The sequence below is a fragment of the Malaclemys terrapin genome, chromosome 1, assembly GCF_027887155.1.
Source record: "Malaclemys terrapin pileata isolate rMalTer1 chromosome 1, rMalTer1.hap1, whole genome shotgun sequence".
Lineage (NCBI taxonomy): Eukaryota > Metazoa > Chordata > Testudines > Emydidae > Malaclemys > Malaclemys terrapin.
The window spans coordinates 339,610,930-339,637,459 of NC_071505.1; the positions used below are offsets into that span (position 1 = coordinate 339,610,930).

The window sequence follows — 26,530 nt, forward strand, 5'->3', positions numbered from 1 at the left end:
ATTGATCAGTAATACAATCTCATTGCTCAGAGCTAAACGTATGGAGAAGGTTACACATGAAGAGTTTGGTTCAAACAGAGAAATAAAAGTGGTGAAGGCTTTACTGCAGAGTGAGGACAGATTTCAAATAGTCCCTAAAGGCAGAAGCAACTGAAACCGCCAATACAATAAACAACCAGAAGAGTATTTCAGGGAGCCTGAAATCCAGTGTTCTGGGGTCTTGAGTCTCTTCCAACCTACAATGGCAAAATGCCATTGACTTCAGTGGATTTACTCCTGGTTTATAGTCGTGTAAGAAAGAGGAGAATCTTGAGAGATTCTGAGCTCAGATCAGTGCAGCAGCTGATGGCCAAATCTTTTACTACCCCTAATATCTTATCGTTGCCAAGACAATCATGACAAGTGAAAGACAGCACTTTGACTATGGGCGGCGGGGGTGGGGGGCGAAATGACGCTGCATTTTGCCTTGGACAGCAGATACTTTACGCTTTAAGGAGATCGCGTGGTGTCAGCTGCGCATACCACAAGCTGGGTGCACACCTGGGACACATCAGGAGAACTGTGGATAACTCCCTTGCTACACAATTATGCTGATATAGCTGAGAACAGAGTCTGGCTCAGAAGATTTACCAAGAACTATGGCCAGCTTTCCCAGGTCGCTCAGTGCACCACAACTCCTTCCCAGTTCTCAAAGGGGAACTGAGATTTTGCCATGAAGGGGTAAAAAAAACCAAACCCCTGAAATATTGTATATAGATTTTGAAGCCAAATTTGTTAACTTGGAAAGGGTAAATAGATTGGACTATAAGCAGATTGGACTATAAAAAACCCTACCTGGAGGGTGATCTTGCAATGGGATATTTCTACCATGGTTTCCCAAAGGTCACCTAATTAAAAGGTGCTCAGGTATCCTAGAGTAACACTCGTGCAAATGGAAGTGGCTTGTACCATGGATGTAGAATGTCCAAGTGTCTCTAGAAGGGTCAGTTGGACGGGGCAGGGGAGGCTGCCTAGTTTTAGTAACTCTTGAATAAGTTACGACTCAGACTCTCAGCGAGACGGTCGTGGTCATTCGTGGAGCTGTGGCGTTTAAAGCATCATTCGGGAGCTGTTCTGTATTATCCCAGTCTGCAGTGAAGCCCCAGCAGAAAGAAAGAGGAGGGTGGAATGAGAAGAGGAGGAGGAAAGCACCAGAATTACCTGATCATGTGATAGCTGTGAGATGCCAGAATGCAGCAGAGAGAAAGAGGAGGAACATGCACAATAGTCAGAGCAGTAAAAAAATAAACAAGGCAAGAAGGCAAAAAAGATCGGTTAGAACAGGGGTGGGCAAACTATGGCCCGGGGGGGCCACATCCGGCCCTTCGGACATTCTAATCCGGCCCTCGAGCTCCTGCCGGGTAGCAGGGTCCGGGGCTTGCCCTGCTCCAGCCAGGGAGCGGGATCGGGGGCTTGCCCCATTCTGCGCATGCTGTGGCTCCGCGCAGGTCCCGGAAGCAGCAGCATGTCTCCCCCTCCGGCTCCTACACGTAGGGGCAGCCAGGGGGCTCCGCACACTGCTCCTGCCCAAGCGCTGCCCCCACAACTCACATTGGCTGGAAACTGAGGCCAATGGGAGCTGCGCGGGTGGTGCCTGCGGACGGCGCAGCGCGCAGAGCTGCCTGGCCATGCCACCAGGTAGGAGCCAGAGGGGGTACATGCTGCTGCTTCCGGGAGCTGCTTGAGGTAAGCACTGCCCAGATCCTGCACCCTGGACTCCCTCCCGTGCCCCAGTCCCCTGCCCCAGCCCTGATCCCCCTCCCACCCTCCGAACCCCTCAGTCCCAGCCTGGAACACCCTCCTGCACCCGCAACCCCTCATACTCAGACCCACCCCAGAGCCTGCACCTCCAGCCAGAGCCCTCACCCCCCACCCTGCACCCCAACCCCTGCCCCAGCCTGGAGCCCCCTCCCACACCCTGAACTCCTCATTTCTGGCCCAACCCTCACTCCCTCCTGTACCCCAACCCCCAATTTCGTGAGCATTCATGGCCCGCCATACAATTTCCATACCCAGATGTGGCCCTTGGGCCAAAAAGTTTGCCCACCCCTGGGTTAGAAAGTCATCCCAGTCGGTACTTCCCCACTCGCGAGACCACAGGGACTCGCCACCTTGTCACTAGGGCTGAGGCTGACAGAGTAATGTGTAGCCCTGCTCTGGAATGCAGGAAAGCCATTCCTAGGGGGTAGGAGGAGCACATTGAAGGGGTGGCTCCATTCCAACCCATCGGCCCATCCTTGGGGTGAAGGAAGTAACTGATTTGCCCAGCAAGACTTGCAAAGAATCCACAAGGATCGGATTCTGAGCCTGTCTCACAGGAGCTGAATCGCTGCAGCAGAGAAAGAGAATGATTCAGCTGGGATTGGTTTCTGAACTCCCCAAATGCAGCACCAACACTTCCGCATGGTAGAGAAAGGCACGAGGCCTGGGAATGGCTCCCTCCGAGTGACAACCACGGGGCAGAGTGTAGGTTCCCAGTCCCATGTTTGTAAAGCCCTTGGCTTTAGTTACAGCAATTGGAATTTGTGGTGGTGAATTTTTCTTCTTCTTTTTTTTTTGAAGTCTTTAAAAGAGACAAAGAGATGCTTTGGAGGGTAACAAGTGCTGGCTACGGGAGGTTTTAATACTCACCTGTAACTGATTGACCCTGCAAACTATATGCCTCTCGGTAATTACACTAACAGGCTCGGACACGTGAGCTACCGGGTAAAAACAAGGGATTGAAATTCAGCCCTAGGGACAGCAGGTACTACCGAAGTGAACTGCAAGTGTCCCTGCTTGCACCAAGTTTGAATTTGTATATATGGTCACCAAGAGTATTTCTGAGTTCTTACCACCACCTAAGCACAGTGGGGATTTCAGGCACTTACATAATAAATAATTCTACCACTCCCTCAATGTCTGTTCATTTCACCTCTCACCAGGCTCTTTACATTCCTTTCCTGCCCATTTTAAAATCCATGATTGCTGGAAGTTATCCCTGTCTCTCCACGCTCTCAGCAGCCTGGGCAAATATCTAAAACAGCCCAGTTTTTAAGGGGTGTAGCTCGCAAAGATTAAATACACCTCTACCCAGATATAACACGAATTCAGATATAACGTGGTAAAGCAGCGCTCCGGGGGGGAGGGAGGGGTTTGAGGATTGCACACTCCGGCGGATCAAAGCAAGTTTGATATAACGCGGTTTCACCTATAACGCGGTAAGATTTTTTGACTCCTGGGGACAGTGTTATATCGGGGTAGAGGTGTAAATACATAAATTCAGACTGTCTTAAGATGCAGATTCTTGGAAGGGATTCAAGGAATTGCTGTAGAACTGCTTTAGGAAAGACCTGAAGACTCTGAAACGAAAGGTCTATGGTTAAACAGTTGCCACTCCCGCCTTAAAATTCCCAAACAAGACAGCAGGTCAGACAGTCACACCCTTGTGATTCAGCCAGGGTGCTCAGTGCATTTCTTTATCTGGCGCTCGTCTGGGGTAAGGGTTTATTTGATTTGTATGATTCACCTGCAATTTAAGAAATCGCGTTTTAGTCCCATGTGAAATTCTATGGCTTGTATTATGCAGACTAGATGACCGTAATGGTCCCTTCCTGGCCTCAAAATCTATATTATTCAGATCCAAAATCTAGTCAAAGTTCTGATAATTTTACAGATGTAGTTTTGGTTTCTGGGAAATTTCCTAAGGTGATACGAGGATATTGTTGGTCAGTTACACTTATGCCACAACAATGAAGTCAGTGACCAAAACTCACTACCAGCATAACTCCACTGCCTGGGAGTTACCCCAGTTACGAATCTGGGTTACTGAATTCAGCGGATGGCAAAGGTATAACAGAGCTGAACAAGGCCAGTAAGATGCAGTATGAAAACTCTAGTCTCTGGCATGGAGTCCAGTCGGTAAGTGGGGTTCTCAACAGCTGCAGACACTCTACTGTAACATTACAAAAATAGCAAGGTAATTATCCGCACAGAGAATTAGTCACAAAGCAACTTAGTCAGGGCAACGTGACATCGCAATCACTAGCTCGCGAAGCTGAAGCGGATGTTTCATGGGCGACTGCTGTGCCTAATGCCAGGATGTTTGTGGTTATAATCAGGATGGAAATTACAGCCCATTCAGTACACACACTGTGGTGGTTTAGATGTGCCAGACAGAAGGTTACAAGGAGAAACTCAGAAAAGGAGAAAGAGGAATTTTAAAATGACATTTCCTTAGGCAGACACTGCTGTCTTCCTGTCCTCAGAGCGTATCTATTTCTGAGTCCAGGTTTTCCAGGACAGCCGGTCACATTGTCATAACTGGTGATGAAAAGTTCCTCTTTGGAAGAAAGGCAAGTTTCAGGGGATGTGCCAGGGTTCCCCCCAGAATAAACAAAGAAGAGCATGGCGTGGGTGACTGATACTTGTAACAAGGTTCCAAAAACATGTTAAGCATTTCCCTACCCTGCCATTATGAATTCCTAATGCAAACAAGTAGGTTTACTTGCAACTTGCCAAAAAATTAGATCTTCATCCTATGAGCGAGTGGGGTAATCTAGTTTGTATTCTGCATTTGTTTCCATGCTTAACAAAAATATTTAATCCTCAGATAAACCAAGGAACCAAATGTAACCTTAGCTATGGGACCTTTAGTGAAGTTTCCAGTACCAGCTAGTAGAAGTTATTGCTTCCTCTGTCCATTAGAGAAGGGTGAGGAACCTTTCTTCACACATTAAGATAAACCTGAACTATTAGGTGATCGGCGAAGTTATGACAATCTCATGCTTTTCTGCTTCCAAACTGAAAGTTCCAATTTTAAAACATCCCAACGAATAGCGGTTTCTTCGCGTTCTAACTCATTCCCATGACGGGAGAATCTCTGGAGCTGCTGAGAATTCCTCATATAACTGAAGTATTTTAAGCTTTTTCCTTGGGGTGCCCGTTTCTCTTAAGCATCAACAGTTCTCTCCCGCACACATTTTTTTAGAGAACCACACCAAGTTTGAACCACCACCACCTTTTCAGAAGTCCTCATTCTTCGCAATCTTTGGCTTGGTCCACACTAACCCGCCACTTCGGACTAAGGTACGCAAATTCAGCTACGTTAATAACGTAGCTGAATTCGAAGTACCTTAGTCCGAACTTACCGCGGGTCCAGACGCGGCAGGCAGGCTCCCCCGTCGATGCCGCGTACTCCTCTCGCCGAGCTGGAGTACCGGCGTCGACAGCGAGCACTTCTGGGATCGATCCAGGATCGATTTATCGCGTCTAGACCAGACGCGATAAATCGATACCAGAACATCAATTGCCTGCCGCCGGACCCAGAGGTAAGTGTAGACAAGGATGTCCCATGTAGCAGCTTCATTCACCTGCTTATAACTGAGAGGGGGTAGCTGAGGGGATAAGTAAATTGGGACTGGGGATGATTATAAGTGTCATTATAAGTAAGGGCTCTAGAGAATACTGCATCTCCCTTTTATCTCCCTTTTATGTCCTTGAGATGAACAAACACACCAAAAAATCCATGAGAGTTGTTCTGTAATAATGCTACTTACTTCTGGAATATAAAAACTCCTACAATTATGGTAAATGAAATTAGATCTGCTGTTATCCAGATTAGATTGTACTCATTTGGAGGCTGGAAGACAAAAAGACAAGCACACGTTATACTTTCCAGTTTGTACAAATTCGGTGAGCGTTCAATCCTAAATAGATCATCGTACACATAAATATCACAAACTTCATGACACGGTGACCATTGATTTCAAGCAGGATTTGGATCCCCGTTCATCTGGATCCCCAAGCTACCCCTGTTTTTTACTTTTAAAGAACACCACATTGCCAGGAAAGACCTGCAAAGCCGCATCCATTCTAACCCTCTTTTCGCATGCTCCCAATGTTCTCAACACTCACCTTTTGGGCTGAAAATTTCCATGTCTTGTCTCTCTCTCTCTGAAGAGGGAGATTAAACTACCTTTGGTGATTTCTGAGTTTATGGGGGACTGAAAAAATACACTCAAGAAATTCTCTACCCAGACTTTGATTTGAACGTTTTACTACAGCAGGTACAGCTCAGGTTTTAAACTTGGCCTGGCCACACTCCCCATTGAGGAGCAAGGCCCTGATTCAGCTAAGCACGTCAATCCCTTTAACAATCTGGGCCTAAGTATAGCTGGGCTCAGCATTATAATGCCTAACTGATTTAGGAGCCTAAAGCTCATTTTCAAAAGGGATTTAGTCACTTAGAAGCCAAAATCCTGCCAACTGTCAATGGGATTGTGGCTCCTCAGTACCTAAATCCCTTTTGAAAATGAGATTTAGGCTCCTAAACCAGTTTGATGTTGCAATGCTGAGGGCAGCGATGCCTAAACACCTTTACAAATCCAGGCCCAAGCATGTTTTTATATTTCAGTGGCAGGTCCACAGCTGGTATAAATGGTCATCGTTCCATTCACCTCAATGAAGCTAACTATATTAAAACAAACATCGTATAGACAAGTAACCTCTCATTTGAGCAGATCAAAACATTTTAACTAACATTTCTGGACAAAATATAGGATTTTGATGAAAGCAATTTTTTTTTTGGGTGGGAAAAAGTTGACTGACTATATTTTCCAATTTTTTGAGAGGAAAATTCAAAGCAAAACATTTCATTTTGAATCAACATTTCCAAAATGTCAACATTTCAAAACTAAATGTTTCAATCAAAAAAATGCCCAGTTTTTCATCAGGACATTCCCAAATTTAAGGGGTTTTGGTTTTTTTTGTGTGTAACTTTTCATTCCGTGAGAAAATTTTTGATATTATGAACAAAATGTTGAAATATCAGACTGTCCCATGGGATGAAAGTTCTGTTTTCTGAACAGCTCTCTCTCTCTCTCAACTGGAATAAAATACTAGCTTTAGAAGTCAGACAGGATTATTTCTGTAAAGAAAAACTAGGTGTTTTAATTTACATACGCTATGAGTGACAGCATTTGCAACACCCCAATGTACCGAAATCTCCCCACAACTCCTAAATGCTGAGCACTGCTGGGAAAGGGGCATGGGAGAGTAAACACATCTGTTCTGCAGAAATACACAAAACTGAGGTCTTGTCCACGCTACAGGGGGAGATTGATCTAAGTTACGAAACTTCAGCTACGTGAATAACGTAGCTGAAGTCGATGTACATAGATCTACTTACCGCGGGGTCCACACTATGTCATGTCAACTAGAGACGCTCTCCAGTCGAGACTCCCCTTGCGCTTCTCATTCAGGTGGAGTACAGGAGTCGATGGGAGAGCAATCGGCAGTCGATTTAGCGGGTCTTCACTAGACTCACTAAATCAACTACCGATGCATCGATCGCCACACACTGAACCTCCGGTAGTGTAGGTTCAAGACTTGTGCAGTCATCCATCAGATCTCACCGTTCGACTTGTATTGACAGTTTCGCTATAGGAAGCCATTCATTAGAAGCCCTCCGCTCATAAGAGAGGATATTTTTGACCGGAATGCTAGACCTGTTCTGTTGATGAGCTCTCCAAATACTGATCACTCAAACTTAGTATCAATTCAGTGCAGTGCTCATCAAGGTATATTCAAACACTGGCTCATCTCTCTGGGGGAAAGTTTTCAAAGGTAACAATGGGAATTAGGCACCCAACTTGTTGATTTTCAATGGGAGTTAGGTGTGTGTCTGTCCCACGTGCCTTCGAAAATCTCCTCTTATAATGCTATATTGTAGGATAGTACAGTTGCTGCACCATAGAAAAGACTGTCAGTTTCAGAGCCACTCGCACAGGAAATGGAGTTTGAAATGGAAAAGTGCATATTATATATATATATATATATATATATATATATAACTTCAAAAGAACAGAGTTGCACTGCAAAAATCTCTCCTTCATGTGCTTGGCAGCAGGAATGACAGGCCTAAAGTACCTGCTAAAATAGCAGCCCTGGAAATATTTACTATGGCTTCTATGCAGTTGAACTGAATCTACATTTTGGACTTGGAATTATTAATACCAGGAACTGGCTGATGAAAAGAAGCAGTGAGAGCATGAGTGAGCATGTCTGTCAGCAAGGAGCCTCCGTTACCACAGAGACTGATGCAGCTGGCACTGATTTCCCACAGCAGCAAATGGAAATGACATCCCTATTCATCCTTAAAGTGCAACAAAGCCCCTGGGGTCACCTGAGGGCCATAAAGAAACGTGCCTTGGAGACCATCGCTTTTCAGCAAGAATGAAAGGTTTGCTCTGGCTCCCAGATTGAAATCAATTCCGAAAGACTCCGATTCAGTCAGAACAGAATTCAGAGGGTATGAATCACACATGGTCCTGACACTTACAGTACGAAGGGAGTTTTATGGAGAACAGCAGCCAATTATACATCAGTATGCACTGACAAATGGGTTAATCTGAGAGACTGAATAAAGGGAAGATTGGACCAAACTCCATCTGTGATGTACACACAGTTCCCACAGAGCTCAGCGAGAGCCAGGGGTTACATCAAAGGGAAAAAACTTAGAAGATGGGACATATTTTTCTCTTTACCAGACTTGTTCTTTGCAATACACCTGTTTTTATCTCCCCATTTCTTGTGCAGCAAGAGGGGGAGGGATAGCTCAGTGGTTTGAGCACTGGCCTGCTAAACCCAGGGGTGTGAGTTCAGTCCTTTAGGGGGCCATTTCGGGATCTGGGGCAAAATCAGTACTTGGTCCTGCTAGTGAAGGCAGGGGGCTGGACTCAGTGACCTTTTGGGGTCTCTTCCAGCTCTCTGAGATAGGTATATCTCCATATATTATGGGAGGAGGGATAGCTCAGTGGTTTGAGCATTGGGCCGCTATTCAATCATTGAGGGGGCCATTTAGGGATCCGGGGCAAAAATCTGTCTGGGGATTGGGTCCTGCTTTCAGCAGGGGGTTGGACTAGATGACCTCCTGAGGTCCCTTCCAACCCTGATATTCTATGATTCTAAATAATGACAGGTTTCAGAGTAACAGCCGTGTTAGTCTGTATCCGCAAAAAGAAGAACAGGAGTACTTGTGGCACCTTAGAGACTAACAAATTTATTAGAGCATAAGCTTTCGTGGACTACAGCCCACTTCTTCGGATGCATATAGAATGGAACATATATTGAGGAGATATATATACACACATACAGAGAGCATAAACAGGTGGGAGTTGTCTTACCAACTCTGAGAGGCCAATTAATTAAGAGAAAAAAAACTTTTGAAGTGATAATCAAGCTATCCCAGTACAGACAGTTTGATAATAAGTGTGAGAGTACTTACAAGGGGAGATAGAGTCAATGTTTGTAATGGCTCAGCCATTCCCAGTCCTTAAGGACTCTATCTCCCCTTGTAAGTACTCTCACACTTATTATCAAACTGTCTGTACTGGGCTAGCTTGATTATCACTTCAAAAGTTTTTTTTCTCTTAATTAATTGGCCTCTCAGAGTTGGTAAGACAACTCCCACCTGTTTATGCTCTCTGTATGTGTGTATATATATCTCCTCATTATATGTTCCATTCTATATGCATCCGAAGAAGTGGGCTGTAGTCCACGAAAGCTTATGCTCTAATAAATTTGTTAGTCTCTAAGGTGCCACAAGTACTCCTGTTCTTCTTTTTATGATTCTAAATGTGGCTTTAGCTCATTTACTTTCTTGTTACAGGCAAACTCATTCTTATTGTTCTCCATGGTGGTGACTTGAAAGATATTGTGACCTAGCGCTGGACTGTCAGGAAACCTGGGCTTGATTCCTGGTTCCTCCCACAAGTGTGTGTCTGACCTTCGGCAAGTCACCTTTCCTCCTTGTCTTAGTTTATGGGACTAATGCCATTGCCCCTCCTCTGTAAAGTACTCTAAGATCTATGGATGAACAGTGCTCTAAGAGAGCTCAATATCTGAAGACAGATCTCACTGTATTTTTCCAAACCCTGATGTTTGACGCTGAACCACTGGTCATCTTTTTAAAAGAATTAATCCGATTCTGTTTTTAAGTGACCGGGTGAGCCGGCCTTGCCTCTGTTCCCGTTTCAATGGCCCGACACTTGTGAAAAGTCAGTGAAAAGAGTACTTTGAATGAATGACTGAGGATGACATTGCATCATTCATCCAGGGGGAGCCCAAATAACTTTACAGCAATTGTTGCAACCACCCCCAAAATGTCACTAAAATTCTTGTGTGAATAAGGATACACAATAGGAAGCGGAACAGACTGTAGCCATTGACATTTCCAGAGGGAACTTAGGACGGCAGAATATAACCAGACCAGTTAGAATCTGGCCAGGCATCAGACTAAGACAATACCACCAATAACTCACGTGAGAGTGGTATGGGAACTACAGCAATTGCAAAGCGGTCACCAAGTTTTAGGACTTTTCTGAAAGACTGTCTCCAGGAGCCCAGCATCCCTCTAGCTTATGAAGGGGGCTGGTTCAGAACTTGCTCACAAAGGAGGCAGTGAGCGCTGGCAGACAGAGCACTGCACTGGAACTCAATATACCTAGTTCTATTCCTGGCTCTGCCACTGGCCTGTTGGTGACCACGGGCAAGTCACTTCCCCATGCCTCAGTTTCCCCATCTGTAAAATGGGGATAATACTGCTGAACTCCTTTGTAAATTATTTTGAGATCTACTGATGAAAGGTGTGATAGAAGTGCTAGATGTTGTTATTATAAATCATCCAAATACGGACCAGCCACTACCCTCTTTAATAGTAAGACGTGTTGTCACATTGCAGCATGAGGTGATAAGAACATAAGAATTGTCATATTGGGCCACACCAATGGTCCATCTAGCCCAGTATCCTGTCTTCCGACAGTGGCCAATGCCAGGTGCTTCAGAGGGAATGAACAGAACAGGGCAATCATCAAATGATCCATCCCCTATTATCCACTCCCAGCTTCTAGCAAACAGAGGCTTGGGACATTCAGAGCATGGGGTTGCATCCCTGCCCATCCTGGCTAATAGCCATTGATGGACCTATCCTCCACCTTTTTAGTTCTTTTGGGAACCCTATTATAATTTTGGCCCTCACAACATCCTCTAGCAAAGCGTTTCACAGGTTGACTGCGCGTTGTGTGAAGAAATACTTCCTTGTGTTTGTTTTAAACGCAGCCTATTAATTTCATTGGGTGACCCCAGGTTCATGTATTATGTGAAGGGGTAAATAACACTTCCCTATTCACTTTCTCCACACCAGTTATGATTTTATAGATCTCTATCATATCCCCTGTTGGGGCTCGTCTACACTACCAGGACAGGGATGGTGTCCCTAGCTTCTGTTTGCCAGAAGCTGGGAATTGATGACAGGGGATGGATAACTTGATGATTACCTGTTCTGTTCATTCCCTCTGGGGCACCTGGCATTGGCCACTATCAGAAGACAGGATACTGGGCTAGATGGACCTTTGGTCTGACCCAGTATGGCCATTCTTATGTTATGTTCTTATGCTCTTATCACTTAAGTTGATGTAAGTTATGCCATTCAGGGGTGTGAAAAAAACGTCCCCCTGAGCAACATAACTTACGTCGACTTAATGCAGTGTCTACATTGCATTATGTCAGCAGGAGACGTTCTCCCACCGACATAGCTTCCACCTCTCATTGAGATGGATTAATTACGTCGATGCACCAAATCAGATGCCGCTACATTGATCACAACTGCGCTGATTTAGTGCGGTAGTGAAGACAAGGCCCAAGTCTTCTCTTGTCAAAGCTAAACTGTCCCAGTCTTTTTCGTCTCTCCTCATGTCAAAGCTGTTCCATACCCCCACTCATTTTTGTTGCCTTTCTCTGTACCTTTTCCAATTCCAGTGTAACTTTTTTGAGATGGGGTGACCAGAACTGCAGGCAGTATTCAAGGGGTGGGAGTACCATGGATTTATATAGTGGTATTATATTTTCTGTCCTGTTATCTATCCCTTTCCTAATGGTTCCTAACCTTGTTTGTTTTTTGATTACTGCTGCACACTGAGCGGATGTTTCCAGAGAACTATCCAGGATGACCCCAAGATCATTTTCTTGAGTGGTAACAGCTAATTAAACCCCATCATTTCATATGTGTAACTGGGATTATGTTTTCCTATGTACATTACTTTGCATTTATCAACATTGAATTTCATCTGCCAGTTTGTTGCTCAATCATGCAATTTTGTGAGATTCTTTTGTAATTCTTTACAGTCAGCTTTGGACTTAACCTCACCTCTACCTCAATATAAAGCTGTCCTCGGGAGCCAAAAAATCTTACCGCGTTATAGGTGAAACCGTGTTATATCGAACTTGCTTTGATCCACCGGAGTGCGCAGCCCCACCCGCGGAGCACTGCTTTACCGCATTATATCCGAATTCGTGTTATATCGGGTCGCGTTATATCAGGGTAGAGGTGTGAATAGCTTGAATAGCTTTGTATCATCTGCAGACTTTGCCACCTCACTGCTTATCCCTTTTTCCAGATCATTTATGAATATGTTGAACAACACTGGACTCAGTACAGCTCGCTGGGGGACACCACTATTTAACTCTCTCCAGTGTGAAACTTGACCATTTATTCTAACCTTCGTTTCCTGCCTTTTAACCAGTTAGTGATCCATGAGAGGATCTTCCTTCTTATCCCATGACTGCCTACTTTGCTAATGAGCCACTGGTAAGAGACCTTGTCAAAGGCTTTCTGAAAGTCCAAGTACACGACATCTACTGAATCATCTTTGTCCACATATTTGTTGACCCCCCTGAAAGAATTCTAATAGATTGGTGAGGCATGATTTCCCTTTACCGAAGCTGTATTGACTCTTCCAACGTATTGTGTTCATGTAGGTGTCTGATAATTCTGTTCTTTACTATAGTTTCAACCAATTTGCCTGGTTGTGAAGTTAGGCTTACTGGCCTGTAATTGCCAAGATTGTCTCTGGAGCCTTTTTTAAAAAAATCACCATCACATTAGCTATCCTCCAGTCATCTGGTACAGGGTCTGATTTCAGTGATAGGTTACACATCACAGTTAGTAGGTCTGCAGTTTCATATTTGAGTTCCTTCAGAACTCTTGGTGGAATACCATCTGGCCCTGGTGACTTATTACTGCTTCCAATTTGTTGAAAAGCCTCCTCTATTGACACATCAATCTGGGTCAGCTCTTCAGATTTGTCACCTAAAGAATGACTCAGATGTGGGAATCCCCCTGGCATCCTCTGCAGTGAAGACTGATGCAAATAATTCATTTAGCTTCTCTGAAACGGCCTTGTCTTCTTTGAGTGCTCCTTTAGTACCCCGATCGTCCAGTGGCCCCCGACTGTTTGACAGGCTTCCTGCTCCTGATGTACTTTAAAAAAAATTGGCTGTTAGTTTGTGTGTCTTTTTTCCTTAATTGCTCTTCAAATTCTTTTTCATCCTGCCTAATTATACTTTCACACTTGCCAGAGTATTTTCCTTAGTAGGATTTGACTTCAAATTTTTAAACTATGTCTGATCTCCAACTGCTTCTTTTACTCCGTTGTGTAGCCAGGGTGACACTTTTTTGGTCCGTTTTTTTTTTTTTATTTAGAGGCTCAAGCTATGCATACCCCTATTACAGTGTTTTTAAAAAGCTGCCCTGCAGCTTGCAGGCATTTTACTCTTGTTGCTGTTCTTTTTAATGTCTATTTAACTAGCCTCCTCAATTTGCATAGTTTCCCTTTTTGAAGCTATATACTGGTGTGGAGGGTTTCTTTGGGATCCCGATCCCCATGTTATATTTAATTATATTATGGTCATTATTACAGAGTTCAGCTACATTCACCTCTTGGACCAGATCCTGTGTGCCTCTTAAGACTAAATCAGTAATTGCATTCACCTCGTTCGTTCCAGGACTAGTTAGTCCAAGAAGAGCTCCAAGATCGAGCTGCAGATAGTGTCCAAGACATTGCAGTGTCATGGATTCATGGAGCAGGATCAGAAAGGGCTTTTGGGTCAGTACTAGATAATCTCCATCTCTGCAATGGTGCACGAGACTTCATTTTTTAAAGAAACCCTCACCCCTCTGAATATTTAACTGTCTTGACTTGCTTTGAGAATCCCTAGACACGGCAACCTCACATCATTTCAGTTTCATGTTAGCTTTCTCAAGCTTCAAAGATCCAAATAAATGGAAATGAAAGTTTTTGATGGTCCATTGTCTGCTCAGTGGCCGACAGGGCCAGTCTTCATTATCTAAAATCCCCCCCAAGCAGTGGAGGGATAATCACAGGCAGGAGTCGATTATATTGGTGAGGAGGCAGCAAAAATGAGATTCGCAATCTGCCCTGAAATGCTGAAGCTGACTCAGCTTGTTGAAAGTTTCAGCCCTTTCTGAGTGTGCTCGCTATGGCTGGAACTGTGACAGCTGCTACAATGGACGGTCCCTTCCCAGCACGCCCCCACCAGTTGCTCTAGGAACACATGGGGGGCAGGGATTGCACAACATAGTCTCCACAACCCCTACCGCCCTGCTCTAGCTGTCCATAAGGAGACAGGGCCAAGCTGGTGTTGCAGGGAGTCCTGGAGCCACTGCCACCCATCTCTCCCCTGACTGATGCCTGCCCACCCATGGCTGGAAAGCTGGAACTATGTGAGGGACCAGAGCTCTGCTCCCCATCCACCAGCCAGAGGAGTCCAGTTCTGTCACTCCTACCACCAGCTGAGGAGACCTGCCCACCTCAGGAACCAAGGGGAACCCATTTCCCAACTGACCACCCAGCTCACCCGAAGAGGGGATCCACTTCCCATGTAACATCCCATAGACAGCCTTAGCGAAAACCCATCGCTGCCACCATCACCACCGCTGCTGCTGCTGCTGCTAGGAACAGTTGCCAGATAGGGGTGCCACCTAGGGGTACCTCAATGTGGTATTGGTGAGAGGGAGCATGGTGTGTTGAAGGGTACTAAGCCAGGGGGGCATGGAGTGGAAGAACTGACTGATTTGAATAGGAGAAGACTATGAAGACAGAGTTTTGCTGAGGGAAGAGGGAAAAGTATCCAACCCGGGGAATCTTGTAGGTCTGAGACGGAACATTTTTGAAGGAGTCTCTCATTAAAATTTTGGTAGCATGCCGCTGAAACTACCCCTCTAATGTATGGCTTCTACATGCCAGAGCTGCCTCAAACACACCCAGAAAGCTGTTCCTGTTTTTTAAAGGGATCACCATGGAGGCAAATCTTAAATACTATTATGGATATTTCACATATGGTCTTGCTTACCATTAGCCAAACGGGAAAAGGCACCTTGCTAAGGATTTGTGAGCTATCAGACGTGACAGACTGAACGCCAGCACACCAGAGGATAGAGAACAGCCATGGTTCATTCACAACGTAGAGATTAACGCTCAGGTTCACGGCGTTGTATTCCCTGCCGAGAAAGATAACGGAGCGGAAGGTTAGTATCTCTGTAAGTACAGCATACAGAAGACACAAAATACTATGTCCTATGCATGTGTGATTCGCGTGAAATAAATACAAAGGGAGATTCGAGTCATCTGACAAAACAGCATGCTTTTTAATATTGGCCAGATTGGAAATTTGGTGAAGTAGGTCATTTGGAAATGCAAGATCTCGTCTGGCCTTAAAACCTATTAAACCACTATTTTGATCTTAAAAGCTTTATTCACTCACCAGAGCAGATTCTGGCTTAGATATATATAATTCTCTCACGCCGCATGGTGGTATGCTGGACACATTTTTAAAAAGCGTCCCTAATTAGGGTGATGTAAAATTAACAGCCATCGCAGATGCCTATAATACTGAAAGGGCAAGTCACTGAATTAAACTGGAGACCGATGTAAGAGTCAGTCATACTCTTACTCTTCTGCCCGGGTCCAGACATAGATTTATGGGACTCTTGTTTGCTAACAAAAGAGGTCTCAAGGCTTCTGATGCTTGAATCCATTTTTCAAGGGTTTTGCTCCAGAGGCCAGAACACAAGACTGGGAGACAAGAACTCTCGAGTTGCAATGCAGATATTGATCCTGTCTGTGGCCCTGGGTAAGTCACTCTGCTGGAGTTTCCCAATTTGACTGTGACGATTCATTAACACTTGCCAAGTACTTTGAAGATGGTCAGCGCTATATGGAATTATGGAGGTATCACCAGGCTGTTAATACGATCTGATTATACTGAATGCTGAGGGTGAAGCGATACACTCTTGAAAGCAATGCTGGTCGTGCTGAGTAAGCACTGCATATACAGTATTTAGGACATTTATTTTGGGGTAAAGGATGGCATTTCATCAGGGTTTATTCAATCCGTGTGGTTGGTAGCTCCCCAGTTAATGAGTCTGTTATTGGACTGTGGCAATGTCCCTTTGAACCCTATGGTGGAACCCTTCAGTTTGCCAACATGGCAGGTTTGGTTCTTGACTCTGCTGAGCACACAGAACGGAGCCGGGATAATTAGAACAAATCACCACACAATTGCCGGGTGGGCATCCCTTCGCCATAACTCTTCAAGAGCCGGACAATGAATGGAAAGGAGAAAGGGTGGGCAAGGCTTTGTTCTACCCAGGCCACCAGGGGCTACTATGCAATCATAAGATTGCTCCTTGTAGCACTTGGGCCGAGCTGGTCCCTCTAGCTCCGTAACGTATGTAACGTGGCCTGGTTTTGTTTTCAGCAGCGGCAGCGAGCTTTTATTAACCACATTCATATTACTAGCTGCTCTGTGCAAACGTGGTGTGTGTAGCAAAAAAAGAGGATTCAGTTTGAGTTTAATACAGCGGTTGCCATTACAGGGTCAATTCTTTAGTAGAAGGAATCTGACCACTAAAAAGGGGGAGTGGTGCATTTGGGCCAAAATTGATGTGGATTGAAAAGGGTGTATTTATTTCTACTACAGCAGCATCAAGAGGGTCCAACTGTGCTAGGCGCTGTATGTACGCTGGAGGAACTTAATCTAAATGGACAAGACAAAGGGTGGGAGGGGAAACAGAGGCACAGAGAGGGGAAGTGACTTGCCCAAGGTCACACAGCAAGTCAGTGGCAGAGCTGGGACTAGAACCCAGGTCTCTGAACACCCTATCACTGGACCTCTCTGCCTCTCCTTCAGTGAAAGATACAGGGCATATTTTGCCTTCATTCCTTCCCCATCCCTTTGGCACAGTGTTGGTCTTCGAGGCAGGGCCTGGATCGATCTCCACGTCTGGACAGCTCCCCCTGACCAGCACAGCTCCGCACTGGTTCTCAGTGGCAGCCTGCACTGCAGTAGCACAATCTGGCCCTTAGTAATTTCACATCCGTGTGTTGTGAACTCTGGTTTTCAAAAAACAGCATCGGTTACAATGTGATACACGGCACTTCAGTCATCAGTCCTTACCCACAGAACAGGACCTACCTTCCTTTCTAGCTCTAAAATATTATCTCCTCTCCCAAACCGTTTGATTTCCATAGGTTTTCTTAAGGACCAAGTCAAGCTCGGCAAGCAATAAATCCTAAATATTAACAAGGCCGCCTAGGGGCAAAACATCCCTTATCTGTTTAACTTTAGCTGCTGAGGTCATTTTGATTCACAACGTATGAAATTCAAACGCCACATATTACCGAGAAGAAACACGGCATTGGCTAATTAAAGATGAGACAAGGCTGATTTAAATGGGGTCATTAAAAGACTTGCGTTCAAATTTATCGGCACAAAGTAATGTCTGAAAGAACTCAGACACTTGGCCTAAATCAGAGGTTCACAGCAGCAGCAGCTCTGGAGCAGATGAATGAGACGCAAAGGGCAGTGGCTAATCGGGTTGAAAAACTGGCTGGACGTGCTTTGTATGAGATGCCTAAACTTCCTCTGAAGACTATATTGGAATGAGAATCAGATGATTAATATTTTGATTTCTAAAAGGCTCCCTTAATGTCGTCACACACTAGACTCCATGTAAAAAAGCTATTAAGATTAGCCACTCTCTCCTCCTGCTTCCATGACCCTCGCTTGGAAATGGACCATAATATAAATCTCTTCTCCCACAGAATCTTTGGCAAACGTATTAGTGTGGCACAGGTATTTAAACTGCACAACCCCCTTTACTGTCCAAGGAGTCAGATCCAGGGCTGCCCTCAGTCTAGATTTTCACACAATGGTCCCAGTTTGAATCGGACTGTCCCATGTCTTGGGATGTCATTGTAAATAACTAAAAAGGTATCCAGAAAGATCTTTGATAGCCATGCAACCAGCGGTGCTGCTGCACCCCCCCCCCCGGCTTGGAGTAGTAAAAACAAACACCAAATACATGGTTTCCATCATAGCCCCTTCCCCCCCCACTATACAAATTGTTCCAGCACCCCTACCGGCAACACCATCAAAATGTCTCAGTGCTGTGAGATCAAGGTCTCCACACCAGCAAGGGATGCCTGTCCTAGAGAAGAACATTTTAACATAAGGCATCCCAGGCTGTTTCCCCTTTACTATGCTGATAATTAGCAGGTCATAAAACTTTTATAAAGAAACCTCTTTCACGACCACTAGGCGCTAGTGGCAAAGCTCTAACGCAGAAGCAATAACGTAATACATTTTATTCCCTAATACACAGCAGGAGAGAGGGATTCTGTTGAGAAGCCTTTAAAGGCCCAGCTCAGCCACCTCACTGCTCCCTCAGGAGATTAACCCTGTAAACCCTTCTAAACTGGCCGGTTCCCAGAAGAGAATACCTGAAAACTGCCCAGAAAGGTCAATCCCTAGGTGGCTCTGCTGGGGACACTTGGTCTGGGCACTGAGGAAGGTTTCCTGCAGTGGGCTGGCTAGATTACCAATGGCAGGGTCAGGGGGTGGAAGAGCATGTTGCAGTAAAGGGAGAGAGACTGAGGAAGAGCTTCGTCTGAGTCTTCAGCCCTTCAGCACTGCAAGGGTTGAGTCCATTGTCTCGTGACTGACAAAAGTATTCAAGACGATAACTGTGTTTTTGTGGTGGAGTGGGGGGGGGGGGGAAGAGAGGCTTCTACATACACTAATACTAACTAACTCTTTTACAGCACTTTTCATCATAGATCTCAAAGCACTTTACAAAGGCGGTCAGGATCACTAGCTCCGTTTTACAGATGGGGAAACTGAGGCACAGACAGGTGACATGACTTGCCCAAAGACAGAGAGCAGACCAGTGGCACACAGGGGAACAGAGCCCATGTCTCCTGAGTCCCAGTCTCTAGCCACTAGGCCACACTGCCTAGGGGATGAGCTCTGTTTCAGCTACGGCCCTGCTTGCCAGTGCCCCTCTCTGCCCCTCTCGGACACAACCGCAGCACGAACCAGCACTATGGAACATCGGAAGAGAACTGTGACAGGTTTATGGCTTGAAAGTCTGCCCTGCACCTGGGTGTCACTGCATACAATGCCTGCGGGAAATTCTCAGCATCTCGCTCAGAACGGAGCCTCCTTTTGCCTCTTTCCCTTGATGGTAGCTCAGCCTCGGTTTGCTCAGTGACCCGTTGATTCATGGGTTACTCAGGAAATTATTCACAAGAAATCACAATCCCATTAACTGCTTTTCTTGTACTTTCAGCCTGACCTATGTCTTGCTCTCCTTTGCCTGAGGTAGCTGTGAAAACAAGGCTGACAAATTCCAGGGGGCTCTGGTAGGAGACACTAAGGCCCTCCCATCATCAAGTAGCAACAGGGCACTGCTGTGTGCGCATTGCCATCTGATGCCAGGAGGCTGAGAAAAGGAGGCCTGTGCGTCGTTCACTCCTGCCTGCTAATAGGGCAGGTGAACCCAGCTGAGTGCAGGTTTCTCACTCAATAGGAACAGACAGAGCGGACGAGAAGGCCGTCACACCATTCTGCAGTCCCTTTACCTCACTTGGTCTTCCAATCCCAGCACCCGTAGCTGAGGGGGAGTTTCCTGCTGTCTCCCATGGCCCAGCAGATACGATGGGCCCATTCAAGGGGAAAATGGAGTCTGTCCTCGACTGAAGTGATGTTGCCACTATAGACTCTCCCCGCACCAGACCCGCTGGACAGCCAGCGATGTGCCCTGTTAAGTGGGAGCAGTTCTTTGTTGCGGAAGGACAGCAGCTGCCTGGAAACCGGTAGGCCAATGACCCGCAGATTCCAAGGCCAGAAGGGACCACCAGATCCTGTGGGTTTAGTGATGGGGCCCGGTTCCTGACTTGACCACAGCTTGAGGGCACAGCAGGCCTCAATGGGAAGGGGCGAGGGAGCAGCTATATACTCTGGCTTTGCAAAATGCACACAGCACACGCACAGAGCAAGTGCAAATTCACACCAATGAATGCTGAGGCCCGCACCTGATGTCCTCACTGGTGACCTTAGTGTACCGCAGGTTCAGCTGTTTGATGCCTTTGTCTCTCAAGCGCTCCGCGTCTGCTTTGAGGTCAGAAGTCTGCTGGAAACCTGGCGCAATTTGCCTCACCAGCTGCCGCTCCGTGTTGGGCAGCCACATCACCTGGAGATACAGAGAGACAGTCAATAAATTGAGCCATTCTGATTAAAGAGATGATTCTCAAAGACAGAAACCTGTTTGCAGCTGGGAAAGCGTTAGGAATCTGGGCTCTGAGCAGTTTGGAGTACAGAGAAGCGGGAAGGATAGCCAAGCTAGAGAGTTTGCACTAATGCTATAATCAGCTTAAAGGGGCTTAAAGTCTCACACATCTTTACTTGACTGCATTTTGAATGCGGGGTTGACTAGCTGACACTGTGCAGTCTTGGCACCAGACTTTCATCTCGAGAGACACGGGTTTAAATTCTAACCCAGAGGACAAGGGATAAGGAATTGGAAGGTTTCATGCTAAGATACACTTTGCGCCCATCAAGACATCCAGTTCAGCAGAAGGACCCATGGAAAGGATACCAAGTAGGCTCTGGCAGAGCTGGGTAGGAAAAGCTTTCCACCAACTGCCCAAATTATGCCCAGCTCAAACTAGCATTATCCAGTCTTCACTTCCATCAGCACTAAATCCGTTCAAACCTTGCAATTTTTAGCACTTCCCGCTCCGATTTCAAAGCGCTGTACATACATTAGCTTAATCAATTAACAATAATAGGTTCTACCTCAGTCACGTGGTCTGGGCTCGACGCAGGAATTACTGGGTGAAAATCTTTGGCGTTATGCAGGTCAGACCAGATGATCAAACTGGTCCCTTCTGGCCTTAAATTCTACTAATCTATGAAGAATAACTAATCAGTGCTCACCTAATAATGCACCAGAACAGCTTAAAGCAGGTTATGCACATTTTCAGCCAGCGAGGCTGGAATTCGGGAGCAAAGGAGTTCAGTTCATACAACTACGCAGAGTGCATCAAAATGGATTTTGTTCTCACTGCCAAGGGCTTGTATTTTAATAATTATTCTGCTCACCTCTTTGCATTAGCTCGCCCACACAATTGCAAAGAGGGGAACACGATTCCCCTTGTGGTGAAATGAGCTCCAGGAAAGCTGACAGAGATTCAAACAGGCTCACAAAAAAAAAATATCTGGTGGTGTGGCCTCACGGTTAATTGAAACTCGGGTGGCAGCGGTAGTCATTAGAAAGACAGATGGAAGCTAAAAATGGATCCTTCCCCCAGGCTAATCATTTCATAAGTGTGATTGCTAAACATTTCCATTTTTCTCTGCATACATATGTATTATTCACCTAATTGGAAAGTCTGAAATATTTCACAGTCACAAGATGTGCAACTGCTTAGCACATCAGCATGTTTGACTAAGCTACTTTCAACCATTTAAAATCAGAAGGGAAGGAGGGGGAAATCTCAGGGCTGAACAGATGTCACATTTCAAGAGTTGCCCCAGTGCCCCAAGGTTTGAACCTGGGAAATGGGGAATCTTCGCTCTGTAGTAGCTCCTGCCACTTCCAGCTTCTCCAACCCTGAAAGAATCGTTGCTTAAAGAAAGAGAGTGGGTGCTGGAGGCTCATGCAGCTAACAGGGTTTCCTAGGGGCTGGGACAAGGCTGCAGGTTAAGCAGCTGGAGTGAGTGAGTGAGCAAGCAGGACCCTCCAGAGCCCTGGGGAGAAGCAGAGGCAGACAAACAGCCGCTTCTTGGGACAGACCGGGTGTGGATGCCTGCGTTCATGTTTGTTCCTATTTCTGTTCAGGGAAACAGGACCACAAGTATGTTCTGTAAATAAAACAGATCACACTAAGATACCCGGTCTCTGCATCATGAATTTCTCATCCAAACCGAAACCACCACCCTGCAAGGTGCCGGATTTTGGGAATTATCTGGCCAAAGGGGCAACAATTCCTTGAAAGGTGGGAAGAGGCAGGAACTGATGGGGGCTTGCTGTAGAGGGAGGCTTCCCTTTGCTTTTCTACTGAAACCTGGCTCTGAGGATTAGCTGGACACACAGGAAGGAGCTGTCTTGTGCTAGAGGAGTCTCACTTGCTCCTGCTGCCGGGCACAAAGGGAAGTGCGTTAGCGCAGCCACTCACGTGAAGAGGTCTGCGATTGCCTTTGCATCCAAACCCCCCGGTGGCAGGACCTAACACCATTCAGCCTCACAGAACATTGGGGTCAGGTGACGAGGCCTCCTGATACCGTACTGCCTGCATCCTGATTTCCCTCTGACAGCCCCAGCAGACTGTGTGCTCTGGGGCAGCCCAAATCCTGGCTCCCCCCCCGACCCCCCAAACAGCACCCACATTGCAAGAGAGCAGTGCAAGAGAATGAAGAGCGAGGCTTTCTGGGATCGGAACACCCCAGACCACTGTGGGTTAGTGGGTGGACAATATCATCGGGACGTGGGCAGCGTGGTTTCACCACGGCTAAGCACAGAGGAGGTCAAAAGCCTCTACAGCAGGAGAAGGAAAACTGGCCAGAAATCAGTTTTCTGCCTGGAACCCTGATTTCTCCAGTTACTTAAGCAACTGCTCTTCCTCTGAGCTTGAAAGACCCAGCCCACGAGCCTGTGTCTCCAAAGTGCTGCAGGACTTACAGCCTGCTGCTGGATCCCTGACTCCAGTATCGTCTGCAGGGTAATGTTGATGTATGTGCTGTAGTATGGATGATCTCGTGGCAGGTCCTGAAAGTTCAAGATCACTGACATGTTGTCCTTGGCGATCTGCAACATATCAGCCAGCTTACAGACCGATTGGTTTGCAGCTTCCAGGTAATCTGAACCGGAGAGGGAGCCAGCCGTCCAGAAGGGGTCACTCTGGAAACAAACAAGGGTCAGAGTTATTGCCATGCAACTGGGGTCCCTGCTGTGACAGAGGGCAGACAGAACCCATTTTCTGCTCACGTCGTGGTGGCAATGAGGTTACCTCTGGCAGCTGCCCCTGAAATCTGCCTTGTGACTAGCCAAGCTGCTAGGGAAAGTTGGCCAAGTGTTTTCCAACACAACTTTTTTTGCCGGAAAATACGGATTCATCAAAACAGATGACTTTCCTGGGAAAGGGTCGGTTTCAATTCAACTTTAGTGAGGAAAGGTTTCTCAGGTCCAGGATGAAATTGCTCATCAGAGAGAGAGGCAACCCAGACCTCAGAATGCCCAGGAGCCCGGTGGTTGGGGGCGTTCCTTGGGAAGGTGAGAGCCACAGGTCCAAGTCCTTGCTGTGAATCAGGCAGACTCGAATCTCAGCCTCACACATCCCAGGTGAGCGCCCTGGTCCCTGGGCTGCTGGGTATTCTGTGATCTCTCTCTGACCTCCCCTCACACTCTTGTTTTTCATGAAAAATGTCATGAGGCCTCAGTTACATCCTGGAACGGGAACCATATTTGAAATCTCAGAAATTTTCACAGAATGGGAAACCGTTTCCCACCCAGCTCTACTGATAGGTCTCAGTCCCAATAAGTAACAGTCAAGCAAAGTCTTTCAAACCAGGAGGCAGTGTGGCCCCAGCAAACAAGGCATTGAACTAGGTGCCAGGAGAGATGACTTCTATTTTCAGTCTGACACGGACTTGCTGAACGACTTTGGGCAAGTCCTCCCTGTCCCTCAGTTTTCCCATTGGAGGATATGATGCATGCCCTTACCAGGAGTACTGTGTGCAGTTCTGGTCACCCCATCTCAAAGGCTATAGCATAAATAAAAGGGGGTTGGAAATGGGTGAGGAGTACTATCAAGGGCATGAAAATACATTTGAGGAGTCTGGGAACATCTAAATTCAGCCCATTTCATAATATAGAAACAGAAAGGTGGAAACAGAAAAGTGGAAAATTCAAAACGGGTGAAGGAAATATTAATTATCCTGTGGAACTCACTGCCACAAGATATGACTGAGGTCAAGAGTTTACTATGCTTCTATAAAGGACTGGATACTTATATGAATACAAAGAATATCCAGAGTTATAACAGATTCATAGATTTGGTGGCCTGAAGTGACCACTGTGATTATCTAGTCTGAACTCCTGTATAACAAGGCCACAAAATTTCCCAGAATTAACTCCTATTTGAACTAGAGCAGAGCTTTAGAAAAATATCCAATATTGATTTAAAAATTCACAGTGATGGAGGATCCACCACAAGCCTTGGTAAGTTAAAAATCTGCATCTTATTTCCAGCCATACAATCTTGTTTTACTTTTGTCTGCTAGGACTGAAAAGGCCATTATAGTAAAGACTGAAAACCCAAAAGAATTTTGGAAGAGATTTAAACCCTGCTGCTTCAGGGAATAAACCAACCTCTCGTTATTGGGGATCAAGAGGAAATTTTCCCTGGGGGCAAGTAATCCCATCATAGCCTCCTGAAGGGTTTCTTGCTCGTTCCTCTGAAGACGTCGGTACAGGTCACTGTTGGATACAGGATCCGGGGCCAGACAGACCAGTGGTCTGATCCAATCTAGTAGAATTATTGTGTTCCTCTACTTACCATCCTTTCTAAAGTGCTTTGGGACCCTTGGATGAAAAGTGCTATGCCTTGGTTTAAGACCATCTAAACATTATTATCCAATCACAAAGAGTAACGGGAAGGCAACCAGGGGAAACGCTACAAAAAAGCACCCCTCAGTGATAAAAACAAGAGATAGTGCTGACCCTTTAGATCAGTGGTGCCCAAACTTTTCCTGTCACACCCCCACCCCCTTACCAGTAATGGAATCTGTCTGTCCTTCCCCCCTCCATTACTGCACAGTTGGCACAGCAGAAGAGGTTGGGTTGAAGGCGGAACTAAGAGCAGAACTGGGGATGAGGGAGGAGCTGGGGCTGGAGCAGAAGCAGAGCTGCGGCTGGGGCGGGAGCAAGGGGAACTGTGGCTGGGGGACTGAACAGGGGGCCAAGCGGGGCTGGGGTTGGCTCGGGCCCTGCTGCACGCCCCCTGAATGTTCCTCCCCCGCTCCCCCAGGGGGGCAGCCCCACAGTTTGGGGACCACTGCTTTAGACATTCTTCCCATGCAGCAGGAAGTTATTTGGGTGTTTTGTTTGACACCCAAGTATGGGAACTCAACGACATTCAAAGAGAATTTACTCTGCAGGCCAAGGAACCGGACAGGCAGAATTACAAAGGGAGTCCAGAATCGGTTGCAGCACTATAGTGACACTGCCAAATGGATGTTGTGGAAGAGGAAATGCTAGATGCCACTATCAACAAGTCACTTCAGACAGATCCAGATCTGCCAGTCCCCAATACGCTGGGCAGTCTGGAGAGGTTCCTTATCTGACAGTGCAGAGGAGCTGGGATATACTCATTAAATCTGAGTGTCACCTTCCATTCAACCTCCATGTCATCTCTATTGCACTCAGCCGAGAGTGAATCTGCCGTCAGCCCTGAGCTTTATAAGGGAAGAAATGGTATTTGATTAAAAAGTGGAGACCTTTTCTGCTCAGAATCCATTCACCCCACCATATGATTTACATGTTAATCCGCACACAGGAGGCATGGTAAGGGTTATTAAAAGCGAAATAAAGAGGAGGCATATTGCTGTTGGACTGGCAAATTGCATTAAGGCTTTTAAAAACATTAGAACACTACAGGGTTTTTGCAACATCCCACTGATGTGCAGAGAGAAAGCAGGATACAACCACAAGTTCTCATCTTTGAGAGGCTGTAGAAGAGCCTCACAATCAGGAGTATTTTTGCAAGCAAGGACAAGTGCAATATTCTCGGTAAGGAGCTGATTCAATATAAACATCTCTTCTTTGCCTCTGCCTAACATGAGGATGGAGGAAGCTTTTGACTGACGTGGAGTAACTCTGCAGGGTCTGCTGGGAGAACTCATGGCAGTAACAATAAGGAATAATGCTTAATACTGTCATGTCCTATTTTCTTCATCTCTAAAATGGGGAACTGAGAAACAGGGTAAGTGGCTTGCCCATGTTTTCAAGCTGAGCAGCTTTAGAAGCCAGGTCTCTTTACTCTTAGTCCATTGCCCTATCAACCGGCCACCAGCTCCCAGCAGATGCAAATGCAAAATTCCATGTTAGTGCACACAAGTCAGAGCTTCAGGATGTGCAAACACAGACCAACGCTTGGGCATTCCGTTTTAGAACCGTGGCGGGGGCTTCTGGAAGATTCCTTCATTTGGCAGGCTGGCACTGGCCACGGCGCTGCGCTAAACAATCAAAATGGCACAGATAAGTTACTTGGTGCCATCCGGTGAGAGAGGGCAGAGTTGAATGGGGTTCACA

General features: G+C 46.2%; 1 protein-coding gene across 3 annotated transcripts in view; it reads right to left on the reverse strand.

Moving 5' to 3' along the window:
- GDPD5 (glycerophosphodiester phosphodiesterase domain containing 5) overlaps positions 1-26,530 on the reverse strand; it is a 327,641-nt gene that overhangs the window by 9,740 nt on the left and 291,371 nt on the right. For 2 of the 3 annotated variants that reach the window (XM_054015849.1, XM_054015847.1), the window contains 5 exons: positions 22,901-23,119; positions 20,253-20,410; positions 15,229-15,376; positions 5,577-5,659; positions 1,201-1,215 (listed from right to left, as the gene is read on the reverse strand). In XM_054015849.1, coding sequence (XP_053871824.1) covers positions 1,201-1,215; positions 5,577-5,659; positions 15,229-15,376; positions 20,253-20,410; positions 22,901-23,119 — 623 coding nt within the window. The remainder of the gene's footprint in view (positions 1-1,200; positions 1,216-5,576; positions 5,660-15,228; positions 15,377-20,252; positions 20,411-22,900; positions 23,120-26,530) is intronic. The other variant, XM_054015850.1, reaches the window with a different exon arrangement.